Source organism: Engraulis encrasicolus, chromosome 3 (assembly GCF_034702125.1).
Source record: "Engraulis encrasicolus isolate BLACKSEA-1 chromosome 3, IST_EnEncr_1.0, whole genome shotgun sequence".
NCBI classification, from domain to species: Eukaryota; Metazoa; Chordata; class Actinopteri; order Clupeiformes; family Engraulidae; genus Engraulis; species Engraulis encrasicolus.
The window spans coordinates 30884577-30911956 of record NC_085859.1 but is presented as its reverse complement, the minus strand read 5'-3'; the positions used below and the strand labels follow the sequence as shown (position 1 = coordinate 30911956).

The window sequence follows — 27380 nt, the reverse complement described above, 5'->3', positions numbered from 1 at the left end:
GATGAAGTAAATTACTAGCCTGCAGTAATGTCAGTAATCCCTGTGAAGTTCGATAACCCCACCATAGCATTCAGGAATCCACCCTAAGATGCATTGTAACGGTAGTATGCTGTTTTCGTGCCCTCCTAAGCCAAGGAACCCAAAGGCTAGGCTGTTGAAGCTGTTGGATGACAGCCTACTACTTGTGGGCCACAAAAGTCGTACACAATCCAAATGAGCTGCTACAAATACTCTACATGTAAATATTAAAGTCCTGTGCTACTGCATCCATATGCAACTTCTACCCGCCCTTCATAACTTGTTATGATGCAGTAGGTTTAATTCAGACCTGACAACCAATCGGGATGCGCTAAGGAGGTGTTCCGCTTTCCCTGAAATTCTTTACTGATCCGACTTGTTAGAATTCAAGATGGCTGCCTCAGGTAAGTATTTATCTCCCAAACTTTACTGTAAAATACAAGAGGATGGCATTACGGTGATGGGTTTTGCCAAACAGCTTGTGCCCAAGACGGTCGTTGATCTTTTGCATTATTATTATACAGTTGCGCAGGTTACTCGTATGAAAACTGTTCAGTAAACAGATAGCTGGGGTTAGCACTGCTACAAGGCTTAGCTTCCAAACAGTTGGCTAGTTGACCATCTAATCCCTTTCCGCCTCATGAAAATAGCATTCCTTTCCTCGAACATCTCCAAATAGAGGACAGGAGTCAATAAACCATAAATACCGTGGGATACTCTTAGCAGGTTGCGTATGCTGTCGAAAGAATATACACTGCATGGTCGATTTAGAAGGGAAGTAGTGGAATGTGGCCTGTACTGTAAATATTAATGGGCACTCAAATCCCCTTTAGCTGCACTGCTTGCTAGCTCTCGAGCTAGCCCCAAGTGCCTTGCCACCTCGCCGACTCAAGAATATCCGCCGTGAAATATTTTTTGAAAATAGACAGTGGCACATGACGCCCTGACAGTGGGTATTTGTTAGACGTGTTGGTTCGCACAGACGTTTTGGCTTATTAACTGTAGACTGGCAGTCAATGTAACTTTGACAGCTGAGAAGGTGCATTGCAAGTTACAGTGTTGTTAGCTGGCAGGTTAGCAACTCGAATAAATAACATTATCGTTAGTACGATAACTGTGCTTGGGTTGGCTGTGTGCCAATGTCACATAGGTGTCTGTTCAATGTGTAGTCTGACAAGGAATTGGGAAATTATGGGAACATACTTCTTTCTGGTATGTGCAAACCAGTGACCGCTCGCTAGCTCAATGACAGCCAAGTTGAACGCCATAGCTCTTGTCCCTTCAGTGGTCCCCAGGTCGCACAGGTAGCTCGAGGAGGAAGTAGAGCTAGTAGCCCGGGTCCTACGATGGTTTATCAAAATGTCCTCATAACAGTGAAGTACATTCACCGACCTTGTGTGTATTCAGCTGGACTCATGGTGTTTTTTGAATCAATAGCCGACTTTTTCCTAATGGATGTGCTCAATTAATAAACAGAATAGTTAATGACGGAGAGGTCATGTATGAACAGGTTTTGCTGTCGTTAGAGTAGTTGCTAGAGTTTTTTATTTTTTTCATTTTTTAGCATAAATAAAGCAGATGTGTTCTGTGCATGTGGGTTTCTGTCTGGTGTAACGGTGTGTTTGCTAATTCTGCAAAGCAAAATGCATAGGCCTACACTCAGTCCAGTTTATCCAACATTAGCCTAATTATGTTCTTCTTAATAACATATAATCTTGAATGATAAGCAGACATAACTTGGGTGATTTCAGCTTGAGTTGAACTTGAACTTCAAACATGTTTCTGGTTTGTTTTAGGATACTAAACTGCACCATGTTCATGAACTTGCGGGAGAGTATTTTCCCATAAATACAATCCTAAATAGAGAAAATGTCACACAGAATGGCTGTTGTTTTGGAAACATCACTGGCAACTGCCACAAATCACATTGTGTAATTCTGAAAGAAGTAGGTCTCTGTGAAGGCTGTGGCTGGATAGGGGAACATTTTTATAATCCCACAAAAATAAAAATGTCCTTCATTCGTGATTCAGCTGACAACAGAGTGACCGTAGCCAATAGTTTTAAAGCATGGAGATAGTCAAGGCAGGTTTTTTTTTATTGCACATTTCAACACAACATGGTTGACTCCAAAGTGCTTCACAACATGGAATGGTGAGTGATGGGAGCCTCACCCACATTCGCTTCAGTGGCCCATACTCTGGGAGGTACTTGGAGCCAAAAGTGAAATGCCCCTTTAACCCCCTTTGCATTTTGCAGATTATAATCATTCTCATTTCTGTAAAATTTCCACCTTAATAATATGCGTGTAGGGATGCACCAATACCACTTTTTTGAAAACCGATACAAGTACGAGTACATTAATGTGTGTACTTGCAGATACCGAGTACCGATATCGATACCTTTTACCACCAAAATACAATTAAAATAAATGCATGGCCTTGTTTTTTTCCACCTTTGATGTTTGTATAGTCCATTTCCATGTAGATTTGTTAGTAAATGTATGAGGTGGCACTTTTTTCCCATGCTGCTTTCAAGTCCACAAAACGTGACAAGATTTTGCATTGTTTTGTGTAATAGCAGTATCGTTCCTGGTATCGGCAAGTGCTTGACAAGTACGAGTACGAGTATAATGAGCAGTATTGGGTGCCAATACCGATACCAGTATCGGTATCGGTGCATCCCTATATGCGTGTATGTGAGTGAGCTTAAGGGTAAGTTAGGTCCTAGACTAACACTCACAGGGTGAGGAAAAAGTTCCAGAAAAGATGCAGTTTTTCAAAGAGCACGATAAGGAAATAAGTGCAGAGCTAATGATCACAATTCTGCCCCCCTGGTTTGCATTACAGAGGTATCATTGAGCAACTCCAGACCAATGCTCCTCCTGAGTCATAACTTCAACATGCAGCATGTGAGTGAATATGTCTAAAGCAGGTCTTGTTCTGTGTGTCAGGTTTTAGGTGAGGGCTCTTTCCTGCTGCAACCCTGCTCCAGTGGATGACGTTGTCTCTTAGCTGAAGCCACTCACCACTCCCGGCCTCCCTAACCCCCACCCCACCCAACCCAATCTGCACTTGGCCATTTCAACCATGTCGTCGTCCTCCTGCTCCTCCTCGGGGGAGACCAGCCCAGAGGATGCACCACGTGGAGGGGGCACCATTCGCGTCTACCTCCCAAACAAGCAGCGCACTGTGGTGAGTAGATGAAGAGTAGGGTAGAGATACTTTGTTGATCCTGAGTGTGAGCACCAAATGGATAGCTGGAACATCTGCAGATTTGATATAGCATTATGTGAAGCTACTGCATATGCCTCTGAAAATGCTCATGAAAATGTCAACGGTTGCAATTTCAAATGAACAGTGGTAAGTAAGAGTGGAGAAGTAGAGGGAGGTATTTTATACTTTATTGATCCTGAAGGTGAGCGTGGATGGAGGAATCTCTGCGGTTGTGATATGGTATGATATATCATTACATGGTATAAGAGCATTTGCATCGCCTCCTAGTTTGCAATGCAGGTGCAGGTCTGTTTTGAGCATGCAGAGAGAGCTCTTTGGTCATGAAAATGTGCATGGTTGCCGTTTTCAGTTGGATGATAATGTTCCTATTTTTGGACCGAGATTGAAGGAGACATGTTTCAGAGGGTGACTGACTTTCAATAGGCAGAGGTTTTCAATTGAAGATTTCTGTGAAACTGACGGCTTCACAGACTTTTCCAGTATATGCCTGCCTGCCTGCCTTCTTTTCTGTTCTGTCTGTCATGATTGTAATGTGCGCTGTCTTTGTGACCAGGTGACTGTGCGGCCGGGCCAGACAGTCCATGACAGTCTCGACAAGGCCCTGAAAGTGCGTGGCCTCACGCAGGAGTGCTGCGCTGTGTTCCGCCTCTTGGAAGGGTAAGTAGTAGTATCAGGTTTTTTGGATGTTAGCACATAACATAATATTACATAATGCACAGAAATGGATTGGAACCTCTGTCCCGCTACTTTTCTAGCATTTGAAATGTAATAAATGGATCACAAGTTGGACAACAGGGATGTACACTCGGCCTGTTTTGGGTATTCTAATTTCCCATATCAGTCAGGAAGATTATTTGGTTACTCGGATTACATAAAAACAATAAATTGTTCGGTGGCACCTGCTCATTTTGCTCTGGGTTATGTGTGTCCTTACAATTAATGAACATAAAAATTATCAAAAGAAAATATCAATAATGGAAAAAAGGAAGACAGTGGGCCTCTGAAAAGTTAATTGGAGTTCTCTATGTATACATGATCGATTTGAAATTGCTGCCTCATTGAAATCATGTTAAATGACATTGTCTGTTGCACTGTCCTGTATAAAACAGACACTGTAAGCAAGGAAGGTAATTTAGTTTACAAGCGGTTTTAATTAATCGCCTGACTATGTTGTAATTTAGCCGCAAAAGGCTGACGGAATGGAACACTGATATCACCCCATTGGTTGGGGAAGAGCTGCTAGTGGAGGTTCTCGATGATGTGCCAGTCGCTATGCACAACTACGTGAGTCAATCAATTAATCACTTCCTAATCTCCAATTTTGCTATGAATGAAAGAATGAAATCTTAATGTGGACACTCTTCAGTTTCACCATATTAAAAATACATATGGCATTGACCATAGCAATGAAAAGGCTTATTTGCTGAAGCTGACTGATGTCGTCTTTTTCAGGTCCGGAAAACCTTCTTTAAGTTAGCGTATTGCGACTTCTGTCACAAGTTTCTGTTTAACGGATTCAGATGTCAGACATGTGGCTATAAGTTTCATCAACACTGCAGCAGCAAAGTGCCCACGGTGTGTGTCGACATGGACACCATGACGAAACGGTGAGTCAGCGAAGCCGCAAGGAGGACACACAATTGATCAATACTGTACATTAACAAAGCTTTATTCATATACCATATCTCTCTTTTATTATGATCAAGATTATTTGCATATTGTGTTTTAAATACCCTTTTAGCCCTTTACCATCAAAGGGGCTGCATGTAATTTGTGAACTAATAGCAACTTGTGTCTATGTATGGATTCAGTAATTTGAAGTTAAAACGGCAATTGATTCACCACTAAACAACTGGGAAGAATTACATTGGAATGGACGACAACATTGTTAACATTGTTCTTCCACTTGGTGTTATGCAGGGCTCTAAGCTAACCCCAGCTAAACAGCCAAATCCTGGTACAATTTCAGTTTGGCTGGTAGAAAAGACCAACTTACTAGCCACTTTGTCCCATTAGTAACTGTGTGCTTGGCAGCTAGTAGTAAACATTGTATCTGGTGATGAAAAAAGTCAATTTAGAGCCATGGTATTATGTCTTATTTCAGCACACCGTTCATGAGTCATTGTTATTGCATGTTTTTGTTTACAGGTTAGGTCCTCAAAGCTACCCAGACAATAATGACACAGATGAATGCCCACCTCGGATACCTATACTAATGATTCCAGACCACTCCTTATCACAGAACGATTTCGCCTTAACCCCCGATCCCACCGGGTACGTCTACTCCGAATTATGTTTCCTGAGGCTGTTCATTATGCCTTTACATAGTACCAAGCAGCCTTGGGAGTATTGCAAGAATATGGTAAAGTTAAGTAATAAACAAGTTAACCTATAAGTGGTGAGTCTGCTAATAGATAGCCCACAGTTGTCATTTAGTTAAGACTCTAGGCTCTTCTATTAGATGACATCACTACCTCAAGGTTAACTTAACCTGGATTACTACTTGGCCAGATGGCATACTCCCCTGTCTGTTTTATGACTTTGTATTTGTAAGGAAGTGCGCTCAACTCCAGATATAATAAAAGGTCTTCTGGTGCAACTTAATCAGCCAATTTATTAGCAAAAGCTTCTCTACTACACATATTGTATTGTGTATTATTAATGTATTTAGCAATGTATTTAGATGTAAGATTTTCCACCAAAGAGATATAACATGCGTACTAGTGTGTAGTGTAGTAGAGTGTAGCTTTTCTCAACCAAGTATTTGTGATGTTACACACTGAGGAAGATCTCCCCAACCCCCACCCCCACCCCCACCCCCACTCCTGCAGGCAGAGCCTCCTGTCCCCCACCTCGGCCTTCCTGTTTCCCATGCCGGGGCCAGACGGCCAGTCCCTGCAGAGGCACCGCTCCACCTCCACGCCCAACGTCCACATGGTCAGCACGGGGCCCGCCGGCGCCATCAGCATCATAGAGGTGAGACACCATCTCCCATCTTCATTGCCATCTCCTCTCCCTCTCAGGTTCGTAAGGAGAGCAGTAGACATTCAGAGGAGAAGAGCAATAGTCATTCACCACATTCATTGCCTGGCAGAGGTCTATGCTTTCAACACCAGAACATGTCTGTTCATATATTGAAGAAGTCAAGACCTACTACACCAGTAATATGCTCCTGAACATTTACAAATCCCAACTTTTTGAACATTGAGCTTTTTTTTATTTTTTGGAGCATTATACTAGTGTTGCAGACATCTCTTCATCTCTGAAGTTTACTCATGACATGTCTGTCTCTGCACCATCACCCTGCACCCCCACCCCCACCCTCATTCAGTCATTTGAATGCATTTTTGTTCCTGTTTGCTTTTGGTTTTCATGTTTACACTGTCATTGTTTTTTCAAGTGTTCGTCATTATCTTCATTTTTTATTGTCATTGTTGTGTTGTTCTCATAGGATGCACTAAAACTCAACAGCACTATGGGTGAGTTTTTGTTTTGACGTTGACGTCCCCTCACGTTTTAGTTAGTCATCCATGTCCATATTTGTTACATTTGTTACAAGTTGTTGAATGTGTCTATTCTCTTTGCTCTTAAGTCTACTCTGTTTGCTCAAAATAATAGCATTCTCGCTGTTAAACTAACCAGAACATTAACCCTTTGCCAAATCTACTCTGATATTATATTTTTGGAAATGGGCAAGTGCTTAAATCCAGTGCTTACCCATGAAATACTCTTGACATGAAAGTGAGAATATTCTCTCAATCCAACATGACATTGCTACTAAGTTTGTAATAAGCGAAATAGTAGAAAGTTAACAATACAACCTAACATACATACTAGTATCGTACCAAACAATAATATATTCAAATTAAACCCTTTCATTCTCTTTCTATGTACGTGAAGTATCATTGTGTTCTCTCTTAACTCAGTTATCAGAGCCTTACCAGCCTGCCTCGCATACTCTAGTTTTCCTTCATGTAGTTATGAGCTTTCATTTTGAGCGCATGAGTGCGTGGTTAGCCAGTCTGTGGTGTGTGCTGGTTTCCTCCATGTGAGTCATGACATGTTCCCATCGTCGTGTGCATCAGGACCTGAGACCTCCCCCAAGCTCTCCACCAGCCCCCCTACTATTGGCTCGCCTCGTCGGCCCCCCAAGTCACCCTCGGAGCACAAAGAGCGCAAACAGTCCTCATCCGACGACAAAAAGAAAGTGGTTAGTATGCGCCTTACTTCCTGCCTTTTTTGTTGTTGATCCCCCTCCCCTTATTTAACACCTGTAGTGTTGTGTTCTATTAAAGTCATATATAATAAATAAATGAATAATTGCATAATGATCATTAAACATTTGATACACACCGCTCCTGATTCAGCCATAGACTTAACCATCATAGGCATCATAGAATATTATTCGGAATATTTGTGGTTGTGGATCTATGACCTTCCATCTCCCCCATTACATCATGAATCTAATCACGTTTCTGCCTCCGGTTGTCTTCATTTCATCGGCTGGCTTGCAGCACCGTGATCGCGGCGGCTACCGGGACTCCAGTTACTACTGGGAGGTGCAGTCTCGTGAGGTGCACATGCTGAAGAGGATTGGCGCGGGCTCCTTCGGGACGGTCTACAAGGGCAAGTGGCACGGGGACGTGGCCATCAAGATCCTCAAGGTGACGCAGCCCACGCCCGAGCAGCTGCAGGCCTTCAAGAACGAGATGCAGGTGCTACGGTAAGAAGTGACCTCCATTACATTGGGATACTCGCGTGTTATATGAGTTTAGGGTCATCACTATAGCATTAAATGGTAGTAAATAGTAGTACAAAATTCAGCAGTAAATGAATGAAACCTGAAAAGCTCTGCTCTGTTCACAGATTGCTGGTATATTTATGCACATTGATAATTTTGTGAGCCTGGCGCACTCCAACGCTGTTGAGTTACAGCGAAATTATTCTTTTTAAAAAGTCTTTGGTTGTAAAGTAGCATCTGTAATAGCTGTCTTCCGTTGTGTCACCTGCCCGCTCTCTCTCTCTTTCTTTTCTCGACTTCCATCTGGGCTCCCCTTTAACAGGAAGACGCGTCATGTCAACATCCTGCTGTTCATGGGCTTCATGACCAAGCCCAACTTTGCCATCATCACGCAGTGGTGCGAGGGCAGCAGTCTGTACCGCCACCTCCACGTCCTGGAGACCAAGTTCGAGACCATGCGCCGCATCGACGTGGCACGCCAGACAGCACAGGGCATGGAGTAAGATATGCCTTGGCCAAGATGTTTAATAAATATAACTGACTAGCACAGTGGGGAGAAAAGGAGAAAGGGAGTTATGAGAGTTAAGTTTGCGTGACTGGGTTAAGGAGAGAACATTGATCTGAAGAGCTTTTTTCCTGATGTGTAAGCCCTTTTGATCGTGTTGCATTGAATAATATATTATACCAAATTCACACTTGGCTTTGGGTCAACTCTTAGCCGTGCATCGCTATACAGTATATCACATATTGCTATACAGTGAGACCAAAGACAAATTCCATGCCGGCTTGACAAAGTCTATTCTTTTCTATTTGATTCTGCTCTGTGATTTTATTTTATTTATTCGTTGACTCTGATTGAAATGCTCTAATATGGCTTCCTGTATTGTCCTTTCCCTTTTTGTCCTTCAGTTATCTACATGCCAAGAATATAATTCATCGGGACCTGAAATCAAACAGTATCCTTTGGTTCACAAGTTTTGTCTGCAATAGTTTGCCTGTCTGGTGGTGTATACTTAGATTACCCCTTAGGAGAAACCACAAAGGATTTGTTGGTTGCATCATTTTTACTTAACTTTGGTTAATATGAAGGAAGCGGCTGTAAAGAAATTGGAGAAGTGCTCTTTTCTCTGCAAGGGCCTCTGCACACCGGCACCAACAAAGTGCAGAGCACTGCTCCGCAAAAGTTTGTTTCCATTGTTGTCAATAGAACCCCGCACACTGGCGCCGATGTCCACGGACATTTTGTCGGAACAGCCCATTGACTATCCATGCTATGTACATGTGAAATTGGGTTTGGAGGTTGGAATTGTGTTGGAAGCGAAAGTGCTCGGCAGTGCTGTCGGAACCGGTGTGTGGAGGCCCTTAGGCAGGGCGGTTTTATTTCTATAGCACATTTCATACACAAAGGCTTTCTCAAAAATAAAGGCATGTAAGATCTGTCACTCTTAGACCGCCTTCTCCCTCCCTCTATTCAGCCTTTTTTTCCTGAGTTCTTGTGCCAGACATCTTTTTGCACGAAGGCTGGACGGTTAAGATCGGCGACTTTGGTCTGGCCACGGTGAAGTCCCGCTGGAGCGGTTCTCAGCAGGTGGAGCAGCCTAGCGGATCTATTCTGTGGATGGTGAGTCCCCGAAAATGGCAGGCCTCTTGGTGTTCAATGCACAACTGAGTTTTATATACATACATTACGTTACATTACATACAGTAAGTAATAACGACCGACGAGGTGTTCCGTTCGTTGCTATGGGTAGACCAATTCCCACCTTTCAAAGTTTCAAGCAACTGTGTTGCAGACAGGTCACTTTGCTAGATTTTATTTTGCATTTGTTGGCAAATCTGATTTCCAATGCCCTTGCCTAGACAGGTTTTTAACATGTGCATTGATATGCAGGGTGTGATTTTATTTTGAACGATTATTTTTTAGACGTGTGATGTGAATTTTTACTTGTCTTGGTCATGAAATAGCCATGGTTGCTACACAATAAACTCAATCAAAGAAACAAATGTGCTCTCTGCTGTGTGTTGCCCTCACAGGCTCCAGAGGTGATCAGGATGCAGGACGCCAACCCCTACACCTTCCAGTCAGATGTCTATGGGTACGGCGTGGTCCTCTACGAGCTCATGTCAGGCACTCTGCCATACTCCAACATCAACAACCGGGATCAGGTGAGTGCAGAGGTTTTGGCCTGGAGATACTTGGTGAGAGAGAGGCTTGGCCCGGGCTTGGGGAATGTAGAGTATAGTGGAAGTGTCCCATTTTCCAGCACTTCCACTCATTTTTGCCTTCTACACCCGCTTTTGCAGCTGCACGTGAAAGTGTGTAACCGCAGAGATACACCAGCGGCGATCTGAGCGAGTCGAGCGACGGAAGTAATTGACTTTGTATTGAGTCGAGAGACAAAAGCGATTCTGGAGACTAGAGCGATTTGCGCGACGAGCGCGACAATTTGAAGTTGAAATCTTTTCAACTTTCTATGACGCGGTTCGGCGACAAGCCGCGACAGCCAATGACTGTATAGAGGTCAGTGACCACAGCCAATGGGAATGCTTGAATGCTTTGCCTTCTGCCTGTGCGGACGTACTCTAGTCTCCTCAATCTCTCGTATCGCTTGCTGCTACACTCTGTCGCTTGAATCGCGTCGCCGCTGGTGTATCTCTGCGGTAATGTGTCCCAATGCTTTCGAGAGTGAGTGGAAGTCCTTAAAATCTCCTAAACCTTCACCTTGGAATGCAGCTCAAGCCTGCTCAGATACCTAGGACCTCTTCACACCAGACATGCTGCCGTCGGTGGGACTGAATCAATTTTTACTGGCGGCAGCGAAAATGCATGGAAACAGTTTAGTCCCTCCACACCAACACGGCGGTAGAGGCACGGGAGATGGCTCAGTACCATGCTGCATTTGGAAAGTCCAACTTGAGTTTAATTTTCACGGCGGCGGCCGGTAGTGTCCCGTTGAAATGAATGGCAAAGCATTGTCTGTGGGGGGGGGGGGGGGGGGGGGGGGGGGGGGGGGGGGGGGGGGGGGTAGAAGTAATCCCTACATGGCATTTTACCTTTTTTGGAAGAATGCTCCTTCAAAATGTGTTTTTCTCTCAGAATGGACTTCATTCCTTTCTGGGAAATGCTTGGGCATCGTTTTGTGTGTATTTTTGTTTTGTTGGCATGACACCATGTTATTTTGGTCAGACCAATCCCATCTGCTTCAGAAATCCACAGTTTTGAGATAATCTCTCAAGAATGAGAATGAGCTCTAAGGGTCTTTTTCTCTAAAGGGACTACCAATTGTATGAAAACGGGCATGTGTACTAAGGATAGACCGATATATATATTGGGCCGATATTTGCATATTTTAAGTGTATCGTATCGGCCGATATGCGTGTGGTTTTGGCCGATACGCAATATTTATTATGTCATTCTGGGTTTTTTTAAAGCACCAAGACACTTTTTTTATTACTTGATTGTTAGACATTACTTGATTGTTAGAGTGGGTGTTTAAATGTTACAAGTTCTACCTCAATTTGATAATGTTAAAGGAATGTTTATTTTTAACTTGAGACCTGGAATATTTGTCATTTTTTTACCTTTTTTTTTAACCCATATCGGCCCCAAATATCGGGTATCGGAAATTGGGTATCCAATGCCAAGCCAAGGGTGATGAAAAAAAAATCGGTATCGCATCGGCCATTAAAAAACCTGTATCGGTCGACCCCTAATGTGTACATGTTTTTAATTCAGAATTAAATAATTCTGTTGAGTTTACATTGCACTTTCATTTAATTGCGAATTGTGAAGTGTTTATTTGATGTTTTCAAAGCGGAATTGGGTATTATTCTGAATTAAATCACCACACATCGCCTGTCTTTCCCTGAACACCCCTCCACCCCCCATTTCCCTATCCAGATCCTCTTCATGGTAGGCCGAGGATACTTGTCACCCGACCTGAGCAAACTGTTCTGCAACTGCCCCAAGTCCATGAAGAGGCTCATCGTGGACTGCTTGAAGTTCAAGAGGGACGAGAGGCCCCTATTCCCACAGGTGAGACACTTGCCCCAGGTTGACACTCCACAGCCTCCATCAGGGTCCAGAATAGTTAAATGTCAAAGAGTAACTTATTGCCAGATTATTATTGCATTTGACTCCTATGAGCAGGAATACTAAAATCAGCATTTAAAAATAAATAGACAGGTACATACACTAGGGTGCATCAAATGCCCCATATGAAAAAGTATTGCCTTGGCCCTATAGTAAAAATGTTCTACACCCAGTAAAAACACACTGTGTAAAATATTTTGAAATTTGGATGAAGTCTACCGGGGCCACCGGCCCCATGAAAATAGAAAATAATGGTGATAGTCAAAATCTTGGAATAGAAATGGACATTTCGGTGTATAAAGCTACCCAATAAAAACATATTGCCTCAGGTGTGATAAAAAATATTCTATGCTCAGTAAAATCACTCTGTGTAAAATTTGTTGAAATTTAGATGAATTTTACTGGGTCCACCAGGCCCATGAAAACACAATATAATGGTGATAGTGATGGGCAACCTGGATTCCAAGGCTGAAGTCCAGTGCCACATTTTCCGAATTACCTACCTAGTTTTACCTTTCCAGTTAGGGCAATGGGGCACCTAAGTCACGCCCTTCTACTTCCGATCCGTGGGGCTGGAGCTCTCAAAATTTTGAATGCGAGTTAATGGAGCGAGTCAAGCTAAATCCTCATCCCGTTTGGCATGTGCTCCGGATTTCACATATGATGACAGTGAATTTGAAAGGTTTGGATTTGCGTCGTAAGACCACTCATTTTCGGCACGCAAGAAACGTTATTTTAGCTTTTTTGCAAAACTGTGTTAGAGACTACACGTGCGCCTCGCATATCTGACGTGAACCGAGGCACAGCCAACCCTACCGCTGCACCGTGGCTTAAGTGGCTGCACGTCGGACATGCGACGTCTGTTGTGTAGTCCAAATAATTACATATTTTTGCACACATACAACTCAAAAATCGCTTGCCAAGTGAAGTCAACAAGCACACCATTAGTTGTTATTAATTCTGAGGAACAGCATATGTGTGATCGATGGGAAAATGCGAGGTGGGTCGGAAAATAGCTTTGATCAGCCCAGTCAAAAGTTTTCGCGTTCCCAGCCCCACAAGCCGCCCGGAAGGGGTGGAGACTTAGGTGCCCCATTGGACAGGTAAAACCAGGTAATTTGAAACCTGTGGCACTGGATTGTAGCATTTGAATCCAGGTTTCCCATTGTCTGAAAACAGAGGTGGACAAACCCTGTGACACATTTGCCCCAGCCAATGTAATGAACCAGCTGATCCTAATTACCACTTAAGTCAGGTTGATGAGGTAATTAATGAAATCACCTGTATTGGAAGCGCAAACAGAAGGAATATCTAAGCAGGGTGTGTATTCAGTCGATCCACTTACACAGACTTCAGTCTCGGGACAGACTGATGGTTCAACGGCTATATTCAGGCAAAATTGCTGTTTTGCAACACAATATAGATTCCTTGCTGCCTTGGACCACTGCTAGTATCAAGCAAGAGATTGCAAAGCTGTATGACTGTTATATTTGTGTGTTTCACCTGTGGGCCTACAATTCATGGAGGAACATCTGTACTAAAGCTGTGAATGTTCCTTGGAATGACTAGCCTACAAGGCAGTAAATACAACTGTATCGAAGAGTGCCATTACTTCTTTATCCCATCGCCTGTGGTAGTATTTCACTTTACTCCATCAGATGAGTACCATAACTTAGCTGAGAAGCCCTTGGCAATGAACTCTGGACCTGGTGATACCCATGACATACATAGAAGTCACTTAAGGTTTTGGGAAGCCGTCTTTCCAATATCACATACAGTTGTATTGACTATACTCTATTTACCTACTGCAGGGATTTCTTGAAAAAACTCCAAGGAGCATTCACAGCTTTAGTACAGATGTTCCACCAGGAATTGTAGGCCCACAGGTGAAACACACAAATATACAGTGAGGAGAATAAGTATTTGAGCCCTTGCTGATTTTGTTGGTTTGCCCACTAATAAAGACATGATCACTCTTTAATGTTAATGATAAAATGTATTCTAATATGGAGAGACAGAATATCAAAAAGAAAATCCAGAAATTAACTCTAAAGAATATATATTAATTGATTTATATTTCATTGAGGGAAATAAGTATTTAATCCCCTGCCAACCGTTAAGAGTTCTGATCCTGCAGATCAAATGGCACTTCCAATCAACTTGTCATCTGAATTGAACACACCTGTTAATAGTAACCTGCACAAAAGACACATTGAATCTACAGAATCAGTCCATAGTATCAGTCAATCAATCAAACTAAACTCGCCAACATGGGACAGACCAAAAAGCTGTCAAAGGATGTCAGGGACAAGATTTTAGAACTTAAGAAGGCTGAAATGGGCTCCTGGATATTAAAGAGCAAACTGTTGGTGAATTTCTTCCAAATTTTAGGACAAACAAAATGATTATCAATCATCAATCTTGGGCCTGTCTGTGGTTCCATACAAGATTTGACCTTGTGGGGATTCAATAACCAGAACAAACAGAGATAAAGCACCCTAAAACTGTATGGGAAGAGCTAGGAAATGATCTCAAGGCAGCTGGGACCTCAATCACTAAGAAAACTATTGGAAACACTTAATACCACAGCGGATTAAAATCCTGCAGTGCATGTATGGTACCCCTGCTTCAGAAGGAACCTGTTCAGGCTCACCTGAGGTTTGCCAATGAACATCGAACTGGATTAGGATATGATTGGGAGGTGCTGGAATCAGATGACACCAAAATCAAACTGTTTGGCATTAACACAACTCGATGTGTATTGAGGAAGAGAAATGCTGCCTATGATCCCAAGATCAAGGTTGTTTGTCTGGCCAAGACACAGGACAACTTCACATCGTCAAGAAATGGATGGAGGGAGACATGTAAACATACAATGCTGCATGCCAACCTCTTTCCCACCACCACTAGACTGAAGGTGGGTCATGGATTGGCCTCCCAATATGATAATAATCCATAACATACAGCCCAAGCAACGAAGGAATTGCTCAAGCAGAAGCACATTAAGGTCATGAAGTGGCCTAGACAGTTTCCAAACATTAACCCTATAATAATCCTGTGGAGGGAACAGAGGCTCCCATTTGCCAAGCTAGAGTCGTACAACTTAAATTATTTAGAGATGATCTGCAAAGAAAAGTGGACAAAAATCCCTCCTAATATATCCACAAACATTGGCATTAACTGAAAGAAACATCTGAACTCTGTACAAGAAAACAAGGGCTTTAAAACCAAATATTTTGTCTTCTTTGACTAGAGGGGTCAAATACTTATTTTCCTCAATGGAATACAAATCAATTAAAATATATTCTTGAAAGTTATTTTCTGGATTTTCTTTTTGATATTCTGTCTCTCCATATTAGAATACATTTTATCATTAATACTATAGACTGATCATGTCTTTATTAGTGGGCAAACCAACAAAATCAGCAAGGGATCAAATACTTATTCTCCTCACTGTAACAGTCATACAGCTTTGCAATCTCTTGCTTGATATTAGCAGTGGTCAGCTGGTTCATTATATTGGCTATATTTGGAATATGTGGCAGCTTTGGAATCCATGTTGCCCATCACTATCACCATTATTTTGTATTGTCATGGGCCTGGTGGACCCAGTAGAATTCATCTAAATTTCAACATATTTTACACAGAGTGATTTCACAGTGCATAGAACATTTTTATCACACAGCTGACGCGATATGTTTTTTTATTGGGTAGCTTGATGCACCGAAATGTCCATTTCTATTCCAAGATTTTGACTATCACCATTATTTTCTATTTTCATGGGGCTTGTGGCCCCGGTAGACTTCATCCAATTTTCAAAACATTTTACACAGTGTGTTTTTACTGGGTGTAGAACATTTTTACTATAGGGCCAAGGCTATATTCTTTCATAGGGTGCATTTGATGCACCCTATCACACACACGCACACACACACACAAACGGCCGCTGACAGCTTTCACTGGGCACACGGTAATGTGTTGTTCCAGGATGAGGGCTGTTTTATTACCTCCGCCAAGGGTGGAGGTTATGTGATCGCCTGGGTTTGTGTGTGTGTTAGTTACGCCTGGGTTTGTGTGTTCGTTATTGTATGTTCGCTACTATTTCGCGGCCTGCCACAAGGTGGCCGAGGTGAATTGAGCTATGACAGGGCTTGCCTGCGAGGTGGATTGATGGACAGTGACCACAGCCAGAATGTAGGCTATTACGCGCGGATTTGCTGTGCCTACATGGCTGCGTAGCCTATAGCACACCAAATGATATATAATAATAATATACAATATGGCACACATACCATTGCAGAGTGTTTGCCCTGTCAACCAAATCAGCTTTCGCGGAGTAGTGGTATAACAGATAGGCCTAACAGACAGCGCCAAGGAGGGAAAGGTACCCGGTTCACTACAGGCTACATGAAAGGTTAATCAAAGTTCTGCTGCGACAGTCACCACAAAGCCAGACAGAATGCGCACAGAACGCACAGATTTTGTAGCCAATAGCACACCAAATGATATATAATAATAATATACAATATGGCACACATATCGTCGCAGAGTGTTTGCCCTGACAACCAAATCAGCTTTCGCGGAGTTAATTGTTCTCCGAGTGCCTGCTCAGTTGAAGTTCACGAAGGCTGGAGATAATATTAATAACGGCCAATAGTGGTAGGCTATAACAGATAGGCTAACAGACAGCGCCAAGGAGGGAAAGGTACCTGGTTCACTACAGGCTACATGAAAGGTTAATCAAAGTTGTGCTGCGACAGTCACCACAAAGCCAGACAGAATGCACACAGAACGCGCGGATTTGCTGTGCCTGCATGGCTGAAGCCAGGTGCGTGGGTAGCCACTAGCACCAAAACATAACGTAATCAATGTAATCAATCAGGGGTGATGCATATCGTCGCAGCTTTCGCGGAGTGTTTTCCCTGTCAACCAAATCAGCTTTCTCTCGTCTGTCCAGTTGAACAAATGTAGGCTAAATGTAGTGAACTGGATCCTTGGCGCTGTTAACAGCATGCAAAACACAAACTGGTTCTTCTAGCCTACTTTACAAATAATGAATGAATAATGAACGAGTGGAGAAATTAATAACGACGAACAGTTTAATCGTAGGTAGCAGCGCCAATGAGGGAAATTAGACCTATCCAATTCATTACATTTAAGGTTAATCATGTTAACAGACCACAGTTACTCATGGTAGGCCTACATGGTTAGGCCCTATAAAAAAGACAGATATAATTTTTACAACTTCACTGTTTAATTCTCTGACACACTAATGGTGTTTAAACCTGCATAAATGACACCACATCATCATCACACAAATAGGCTATCCTATGTGTCTAAAAACAAACTGAACGTCCTTGGCGGAGGTCTGCACACTCTGGGTGCATTTCTAGTTTAGACTGTGTTTGGGGTAATGGTGGCCGTGTAGGTAGTGGGTAGCGGAGAAACAAAGCTATGGAAGAACAACTCCAGAATGTCAACTGTCAAATAAATGCTATTTGTCGATCGGCATCATCTGTACATTCTGAGATAGAAGAGTAGACGTGGTTATGTCAGGAGTTGTACTAGCCCTGGTTATCACTTCATGAGTGGTGTACTGTGAAAGCATATGCAACAATAACAGCAAAATCTCCCGAATGACGGCTGTCAAACAAATGGATTTATTGATCTGTATCTTTTGTAGATTCTAAGATATGAACATTTAAAATGTGTTTCATGTTTCCACCCCAGCCTGTCCAAGCAAAATATAGGCCATATGCCAAGAGCTGCTTGTTGATTTCATCACAGTATGTTTTGACCAAAACAGTTGACTTTTTCCACACCATTTGGCACTGCTATGGGTCCACAGAAGGTTGTGAATTTAACTGCTATTTTGGCCTCCTACATGCTGTACATAGATGAGTAATGGATGGATCATCTACTGGACTGATAAACAACTGGGAAATAAAACGGTGTAACACCAAGACTAATGACAACATGGAACAAAAAGAGGAAATGCTTAGCAGAATCAAGCCTTATACAGAGTACGATAAAAAGTAGTATTGGGCCTAAAGCCTAAATTGCAGAGGATAAATATTACCTGTGGACCACTGGTAATGCACAATTACCCCCGCACCTCTGTGCTATTTTGTGGGGCCGGGATAAGCAAAAGTCTGTAATTTCACAACTTCCTGTTTCGTCTCGAAGAGTTAATGGAGTTCTTCCTGGAGTTAGTTGTAGAGTATTTTGCTAATGTGGTCCAATGTACACAGGATAGGGCTACTACCAATTGCTCCTGAAATAATGTTATGCAAACTTTTTCCAGTGTCCTCCATTATTCACTCCAGGAAAAGACAACAATTGCTATCACAAACACACACGTGCGCATTCACATTGCGCTGAAACACAATGGGTAATTTGTAGCGGAATTATTACTTCACAAATTACGGACATGGTGCATTCACACTGGGCTAAGAACTCAGACATTCTCCTCGATTATTCCAAATTACCAGTGGTCCACACTACAGGTAATGAAGTCCTTTGCGAATTGGGCTTATGGCAGTGGTTTTCAGTCTTTAGCCTAGATACTTGCTGAAATGATAAAATCTAAAGGGCACACCAGCAATTGGAAAGGACACTCTGTGACGCACATTAGTAACAATATCGTGTAATTTTTCACGGAACACCTTATGATCTGTCATGGTTACGGGCACCCCAGTGTTCCGTGGCACCGTGGTTGCTGCACACTGATGTAAGGTGCCGTAAATAGACAAGTGAAGTGAAGAATGGAATAGATTTTTTAACACCCAATTACTTTGAATCGTGACCCTAGTTAAAAGGGTACATTACACTCCAGAGAAATCGACACCTTGCACGCAGTGCAAGAAGGGAGGAACCCTCTCTTTCACAACATCTTTACCACTTGAAAATGAGTGTACTACCATCATGAACTGCCCAGAACCCCTTGTCAAGAATAGAATGGAGGAGTGCAGTGAGACAGTGTGCTGCTAATAACCACCTCATTTGTGCAGAGGCACGCTGCATTTTATGGCACTCTGCCGACACCCATCTTTTTGCTCAGTGGAAACTATCTTCTGACGTCCTGACCCAAAACATTTGACCACAATTTCCACCACATTTGCCACGACGGCTATTGGGTAACTATCAAGATTGCTCACTCAGCCATGAGACATCTCTTAGCTCAAAGTATTTTTTTTTCACTCAGACCAGGAGGTAATGGACCAACTACGGTGCCAATCACAAGAGCGATGAAACCATGATGTCGTCTCTTGTGGTCTGCCTGTGGTTTTGCACAATTGCAAACGTCACAACCTCAAAACGACAGTAGTGAAATAAAAAATGTAATGTACAAGCCTAACTTGTGGAGAAAGCAAATCTTAATGGTGCGAGGTCAGATTGCTATCATGAAGCGAAAGCAACAGGCTCTGTACAAGACAGCCATTTTGTTTATTTTTGTGCTCTCTGTTTGCACGTTGCTCCTGAATGCAGTCACACAGTGGATACTGAGCTTGTGTTTGTTGCTTGTTTTGTTTATTTATTTATGTTTATGTTTGTGTGCCCTCCCGTAGATCCTGGTGGGCATCGAGCAGGTTCAGGACCTGCTGCCAAAAATTGAGAGGAGTGCCTCGGAGCCCTCCCTGCACCGCGCCGTGCATGCCGAGGACCTCAACCCGCTGCTCTTCAACACCACCAAACTGCTGCCCCTGTGATGTGATAAGGGGGGTGCCACCACGGCCCAGGGCACAGCTTGGGCACCCGGGGGGATGGAGACAAGGCGAGAGAGAGAGAGAGAGAGAGAGAGAGAGTCATAGAGAAATGACGAAGGACAGAGAGAGAGAGACATGGAGAGTGATGGAAGAGGAACAGAAGGAAAGAAAGGAAAAAGGAGAACACTTCCCCTGCCTTTCTTCCAGATGGAGGAATGCTTTTGCTTCAGATTCCTGTTTGTTAAGGCATCGCCGGGGTGTTGGCCTGAAGAAACACACGCAAACACACACACACACACACACACACACACACACACACACACACACACACACACACACACACACACACACACACACTCACATTTGAGGCATACACACATAAACACAGACTTTGCACAAACACGGACACTTGCACATGCACACACACAACTATTGCAGTTGTCAAAGGTCATCTTGTCCAACTTCCTGGGGTTTTTGACAAAAAGGTGGGTGCTCCACTGGCCTCCAGGCTGCAGTAGAAGAACAGCAGTAGGGCTTCTCTTTGCTTGGTGTTTTGCAGATGAAAGCAATCGGGCCGGGTTGGGACAGGTCAGGTTGACTTGGCTCGGGACGAGCCATCTCGTGGCACTTCCAGGAACTCGATTGGTGGTGTTGCCGGCATCCAGCTGCCAACAGTTGTTTCAAAGTCTTTTCATCCCCCCGCCCCCACCTCCCTTTATCTGTTGTTTTGGAAAGTAGCTGTGTAGAGGAAGACAGAAATATTTGTCTGTCTGGAAGCCCCCACTAAGACAACTTCAGGGACAAAGTCGAGTGGTTTTTTTTGTTTTGTTTTTTTGTTTCGTTTTTTTTTTTTATGTGGTAATCATTTCATTGCAGTTCCTGGCTGGTTTGCTGAATTGGGTGTTTGTTTTGTTTTTTTGTTTTGGTCCTTCTTTTTGTTACTTTTATACAGCAGAATGTAAATATCAAGGCGAGAATTTTAAATGAGTCCTTTAACATTGGCTAGGTTTTTAATGTTGATCAGTTTTTACATAATCATGTCATTGTGAGCTGCCGTGTTCTCTTCTTTGCTCAAATGCACATGTGTACGAATCCTGACTTTTTTTCTCTCTCTCTCTTTTTTTTTTTTTTACCTCCGCCAAGGAGGTTATGTTTTTGGTCGCGTTAATTTTTCTGTCTGTCTGTCTGTCTGTCTGTCTGTCTGTCTGTCTGTCTGTCTGTCAGCGGGATAACTCAATTAGTTATGAACGGATTTGGATGAAACTTTGTGGAGTTGTCGGAATTGACAAAAGGAGCAAGTGATTTTTAAAAATCCTTGATCCGGACCCACCAAAATGTAAAGATTCTTCACCATTGTGAGATAGGGCGAATTTTGACATTCCAGTTTCTAACTCCCCAAAAAGAAGGCAGAAAGACTTGGAAGAAAATGGGGTGGAACACAGTCAAATGTTCTATCAAACAGCTTCCTTGGCGGAGGTCTGCACTCTCTGACTGCATGTCTAGTTGAAATATGAATTTGGCCAAGTGAAGCAGTTGCATTGTTCTGAACTTGGTATTCTTTTCTTTATGTTTTGGGACCAATTCCAATCAGTTCTTGTTCCCGTTGAGGAGTTTTTACCTCAGAAGAATACCCTACCTTTATCTTGATCATGTCATTCAGACGTAATTGTGATGGGGAACTAGTCTGGTTTTGAGGGAGGTGTTTTAAGATTGCAGTGGTTAGCCTTGGCTTGCGTGAGCTCATGGCCATGGATGGCGTCCTTTGTGATTGGACAATCTGAAACCCTTTGTCCTTTTGGCCGGGCTTGCACTCCAGCCTACATTCAATAATAGACAGTGAGACTTTTGAATGGAACCGATGAACAGTTGAACATCATGTGTTGTTGTGAGTGCCTCCAAAAGAAGCAAAGTGCCCCTCCTGTGACTGGAGTGTGCATCCTTCAGTGGCAGGTTGCACGTCTGAGGGGCTCCGAATTGAAGGGAACTTCATGGCACCATCATCTGTGGTGTGGCGTGGCGTGGTGTGACCACGTCTCCTCTGTGGAATTAACATTCTAACATTCCAATGCATTACGAAAGAGATTTTTTTGTTGGTTTTTTTGTTTTGTTTTTTTCACGTCTAACTTCTCCAGCCTTTTGCGGTTTCAAACTTTTATTCAAACTTTTATTCATCTTTTCTGTAACTTAGTGCAATAGAGGTGTGCGTTTCTTTCTGGCACAATAAGGATAGTCAATTCTCTGTACTTGTCATGACTCATGAGGGCAAAAAAACTTCCTGAATGCCAGTAGTAATTTGAGTGTCGAATGAGATGAGATTCTATTTTCACGGCTTTGCATGTTGTGGGGGACTCATCAAGGTTTTTAATCAGTTGACTGTCGCTTTTCGGTTCGTATGTTCACAGCGTACTATTTAAGACTGCATGTGATGAAGACCAATGAAACTTTCTAGAGTATAGTGGAATAACAGTTAGTGGGGAAGGGAAAGCACTTGCTGTTATGTTTGAGTCCTGTTCAAAGCGAGAAAAGCCAACTCTTTAAGACAAATTAAGCATTCCATCGACCACAGTAACAGCCATTTATTTTTGCCATTTTTGCTGCTTCGGTCTTTTCAAAGCGTAGTTGTGTGAGATCTTTCCATTGTGGGGAGGTAACGTGGTTGGGGGTAGACAGACAGACAGACACAGAGATCAAGATTAGCCTGACTTGCAATGGCGTCAAACAGGTTCTGTTGAGAAGTAAAGCAGGTATGTACGACTACCGGTCTGAGTGGCATGTATGCTTAACTTATGTTTATGCCTATGCCAGAGAATGCAACTTATAACTGCTTTATTCAAATACACTGAATCGATGGTGACAGAGGTGGCTTGAAATAGGCCCTTTGTGAGACCCTAAAGGCTTGTGTGTAACAGCACCACCTACAGGGCACACAAAGCAGTTCTGGACACAGTGTTTTGTACTGTAGTAGTTAACTGGTTCTCCATGTTGAATGTGGCACCTTCCCCCTGCTTTATCTAAACACATTTAACAGGCACTTTGAGTAACGTGCATAAAGTCTGACCACCTTAGAAGGCAGCGTCATGGACAGAGACCGGTTGAGACACCTTAGAAGGCAGCATCATGGACCTGTTGAGACACTTGTTAAAGGTGCTGTTGTTGATTTATTCTAAATGACTGCTGTGTTGCTTAGACATGGAGGTTTGTGCTGAGGGATTTGGACGGAATGACCTGTAATCTTAATACACAGACATGGCGGTGTGGGTTTTCTCTTTTTTGACTCTAGTGGAGTCTGAACTATTCAAAGTGCTTTCTGTTTAACCCTTGTGTTGTGTTCATAAGCTGCATACACCTGTGGTGTTCGGGTCATTTTTGACCCGTGATAACAAAACTCAGCTATAAAATACCTAAAAACACTAGTTATCATCAAATATTGTTTTTCATCTCATGGCTAACTTGGTATATATTGATATCCCTGGAAATATTACTTGATGTATTCATCTTTTTGACTTTAAAGATCTTCTATCTTACATTATGCAAATCGTTTTTGATGACCAAAACTATCAAAATCTGCATAAATTCACTATTAATACCTTCCAAAGTGATACAATTAGTGATTATGTTGTCCATGTATTACAGCTGATATGAGAGTACAACAATCCCCACATTTATTTTATTAGTTTTTCTCTAATATTAAAAAATATCATCAAGAGTGGCATTTGTGGTGTTCGGGTCCAAACCAACCCAAAGAGATTTATAGCAGGATAAAGACCAAATGTCAACTAAATTAGTTTTTCAGTGCATAAAATTAATGTTTAAATATGTTGACTTGGTGTTTTTCAATATTTATATGATTTTAGTGTTGTAAATATACAAAATAACAATTCTGTCAGAGTCACAGCTATTCCGCCAATCTAATGCAAAGGTATTGGAAATGAACACCTCAATGAACATGAAAAAAGTCACACTATTCATCTGAATCCCCTATGCCATGAACATGGACCATTATGTCATTGCCACATCAACTTTATAGAAAGTATAAGACCAGTTCTACAGGTTTGGGTGCCATTAGGAATTTTTGATACGTTTTTTGGAAAAAATAATGTGCAAAAATGTATTTTGCAAACAAATGTGCAAAAAATCTCATTATATAATGCAGAAATGGATTCCCTGACCATGAAAACATATGAGTAGACACCAGAAATACATCTGTACTCCTTTCACAACAGGAGATATGACATATTGTAGTGTATGGGACTGTCCGGCGGCCATATTGGATTTGTAATATCAAAAAGCTGGCAAAAAAAAAGTTCAGGCAAGAAATATATTTTCCTCACCATAAATCACCAAACTGAAGAAAAAGGGCATCCAACAGCTTGTCAGAAATGCATAAAACAACCAAAAATCTATACCGGGTCAATTTTGACCCCCGAACACCACAGATGTAACTTTTTTTTTTCTTGGACCTTTAAAATTTACTAAAGTGATAAAACATATTTTTTTTGTGTTGAAATGATTGTGACTGAGGATTAGATGAAGCCTTATTCCAAGAAAATAAAGGAAAGTGTTTTTTTTTTTCACACTAAAACTTGAAAACGGGTCAAAAATGACCCGAACACAACATAAGGGTTAATTGGCTGACTGTAGTGTGGACACGTTGTTTTGGCATGGGGATGGAGAGCGAGAGAGAAAGAAAACCGTTTCTAATATATTTGTCATACTCTTCCTCTTGTACTGTATTTTGTGTGTCTTGTGGAGCAATAATTCTCCAGCAGCATGATGTTGAGATTTCAGGCACTACCTTATTCATTCAAACTGCTGTACTGGTCAGTGCAGAGACCCAACTTAATGCCTCTGTGAAAACCTGCTGCTGTGAAGGTCATTGAAGCAACAGACCTTTTTGCATGGTACCGGTGATCAAACTAAGAAAGCAACCAATTCTGTCATTCTTGTTTTTTTATTATGGAATGAAACCTAGACAAACCAAGACACAGACACACTGTGCAACTCCATATTGATGTGCTACTTTTTTGTTGTCTGTAGTCCAACTGTGGAAACATGGGCAAACTCAGGCCACAAGGGGGCACTGTTGTTAGCATGGCCCTTTGAAAGCTTTGATGTTTTTGAGAGGGACCAAGGGTGCGTGTGGCATACGCATCTGAAACCTGTGGGGTCTAACCACACGCGCTGTATGCGTCACATAAATAGATATGTCAGCTGCAGAGCAGAGGTTGTGTTTTTTTCATGACCGTGTTTCTGTCATGGGCCTCAAATATAGAGGGAAGTAGAAGAAAAGGCATAGTTTTTCTGTGCTTAATTTATTGGTCAGAAATGTTACAGAGCACTCAACTGACACTGCGTTTATTGTAGAAATTGTAGATGGTAATCTATGGATTAAGATGTAGGTTTGTAATCAATGGACTGTTTTGTCTTGAAAAGGGGGCTGGGTACCCTGTTTAAAATGCTTCACTTTAGGACTGCTATCAAACTAATGAACTATAAATGACACAACTATATGTGGCGCAGAGCTTTTTCTGAATTTAAGAGAGTGAAAAACTACTATTTAATAGCAGAATTTAGACAACTATATCCATGAATGGTTCCAAGATTTCAGCTGGCTGGGGAACAACAGGCTTTGTGAGAATGGAGGTGAAAAAGATATGACTGTTAACCTTATTGGGTCTCTAGGGAGTGAAGATGGGTCGTTTCAGGATGAGCATTCCTCATTACCTGTTCCACTAATCTGATGAACCAGCACCTTGTAATATACTGTACCGCAGAAAAAAAGTGAAAAGTTAGAGCCTAGAATTTTTTTGACTGTACTTGCTTTAACACAAGGGCTTTGGCTGTGGTTCTATTGATGTGGCTGTCAAACCAATCAGCAAATACAATGTGTGTGAGCAATGGTGCTGACTTTGCGTGCTATGTTTGAATTGAAGTACTTTTGCAGTTAATAGCCAGGCGAATTGCCTAATGGCTAGGGAGTCTCCTGGAATAAGCAGGTTGCGCGTTCAAATCCCATGTCATCCATGGTGGAAGTGGCCTTGAACAATTAAGGCCCCTAACCCAGGGAATGTAACAAATACCCCTGTCATGATTGTATGTCACTTTTGATAAAAGTGTCAGCTAAGTGTAGTGTAGTGTAATGCAAACGTCCTGACCAGACTTTGCTGAAATGAAGAGGCTCTGCATTTACCCAATCGCTACAGTCTACACAGGAAGAAAACATTTCTCAATACAGCACAGCCAGGCCCTCTGTACAGTGGGAAGTGTAGTATAACTTGGTGTGAGACTACTTTTATCATTCTATTCACACATTTCCTCTTTTCCAACATTGAGGCCATGTTGTTGTTTGTACAGTTTAGGGAAGATTAGAGTCTTGGGTGGAATTCAAAGTCCAAGTGGCTTGTAGAAAAGGGAAGACAGCCATGTTTTGTTTGTTTTTGCATGATGGCACCTAAAACAAAACCCATAAGCACAAAAATCGAACTGCTAATATCATACATCTTGCACGTGTATACTGTAGAGTACTGTATAGTGTTTTTATATACTGTATCAGCATCGCATCGCAATAAAGGGCACAATTAGATCAGACCTGGGCCAAGCAGATAAAATAGAAACCAGTCAAATGATGTGATGTACAAAAAAATGTGTTCCTTTTTAAAAGGTGGTTTTCAGTGTTGAGTGCGATGAGAAAAGCAATACATCATGTGTTTTTTTTTCCAGATCTGTGTTGAAAAAAACGATGCATTACTTTGATTCTGCCATATGACCTTAACATCTATAATAGACTATTGAAGAGCTTCCAAATAAATTAAATTCCTCTTTGAAATATATACTGCACCAGGCATGTAAAATCCAAGGATTTTAGAGGGCAAATCCTGACTCGGTTGACACTTTATTTTTTTTCTTTTCTTTTGTTTCTTTTCTTTCATTTTGAGCAGAGAAGAGAGTTGATCGGTCAATTAATGTGTTGACATTAGTGAATTTAGGCAACAGTCATTTTTTTGTGTATAGTTTTTAAAAGATTTTTCCGGGGTGTTCTGTGTGGAATAGCGGTTGTACTCTGCTGTGTACAGTTACATTTTTTTTTTTTTAAATTACAAAATTGTACTTGTTTCTATTTTTTGTGTGACGGTTTAAGAAAAAAAGAACAAAATTATTTTAAAAATGTAAAGGAAATCTTAGTATTTTTTTAGGGTTTTTTGTCTTAAGATGGAGGCAGGATTTTATTCTTGAAATAAAACCGTGGATTGCTGATGTAGCATTGCGTCTGTGTGTGTATATGTGTGTGTGTGTCATGCGCTTGGTGAAACAAGTGACATTACCATCATGACTATTGCGTTATGGCAACAGCAGTGACTATCAAGTTCATTTTACACTATCGACTCACAATTCGTATGCTTAGACTAAATATCATTAGACATAAAAAAATAAACTTATGCCCAAAGTATGATTAAGAATTACAATAAAGACAACTATATAACGATATATTCCATTTATCGTGATTAAAACAACGCCATCTAAAGTTGAACTAATCCAACAATTGTTATAGTGGTATCTATGGATACAAGCAGGGACTTTCTCAGAGAAA

The 27380-nt window shown here is 41.9% G+C and overlaps 1 protein-coding gene across 2 annotated transcripts; it reads left to right on the top strand.

The window, feature by feature from the left end:
- The first annotated feature begins 389 nt into the window (after window positions 1–389).
- araf (A-Raf proto-oncogene, serine/threonine kinase) lies at window positions 390–27050 on the top strand. 2 transcript variants are annotated; one of them, XM_063195187.1, is made up of 17 exons: window positions 390–422; window positions 2970–3210; window positions 3806–3909; window positions 4434–4536; window positions 4705–4859; window positions 5401–5526; window positions 6084–6228; window positions 6704–6731; window positions 7338–7462; window positions 7767–7975; window positions 8316–8492; window positions 8903–8949; window positions 9496–9614; window positions 10028–10159; window positions 11895–12029; window positions 19655–23101; window positions 24414–27050. In XM_063195187.1, the coding sequence occupies exons 2-16, from the start codon at window positions 3106–3108 to the stop codon at window positions 19793–19795; spliced, it is 1851 nt and encodes a 616-aa protein (XP_063051257.1). In that variant the 5' UTR covers window positions 390–422; window positions 2970–3105; the 3' UTR covers window positions 19796–23101; window positions 24414–27050. The 2 variants fall into 2 exon arrangements, with proteins under 2 accessions (XP_063051257.1, XP_063051256.1); XM_063195186.1 differs by lacking the exon at window positions 390–422 and having other exon boundaries at window positions 458–3210.
- Window positions 27051–27380: the final 330 nt, after the last annotated feature.

Coding starts and splice junctions, on each gene's coding strand:
- araf (XM_063195187.1), top strand. CDS start 3,106: ATGTCGTCGTCCTCCTGCTCCTCCTCGGGGGAGACCAGCCCAGAGGAT. Junction 6,732..7,337: donor AAAACTCAACAGCACTATGG/GTGAGTTTTTGT, acceptor CGTGTGCATCAG/GACCTGAGACCTCCCCCAAG. Junction 8,493..8,902: donor CAGACAGCACAGGGCATGGA/GTAAGATATGCC, acceptor TTTGTCCTTCAG/TTATCTACATGCCAAGAATA.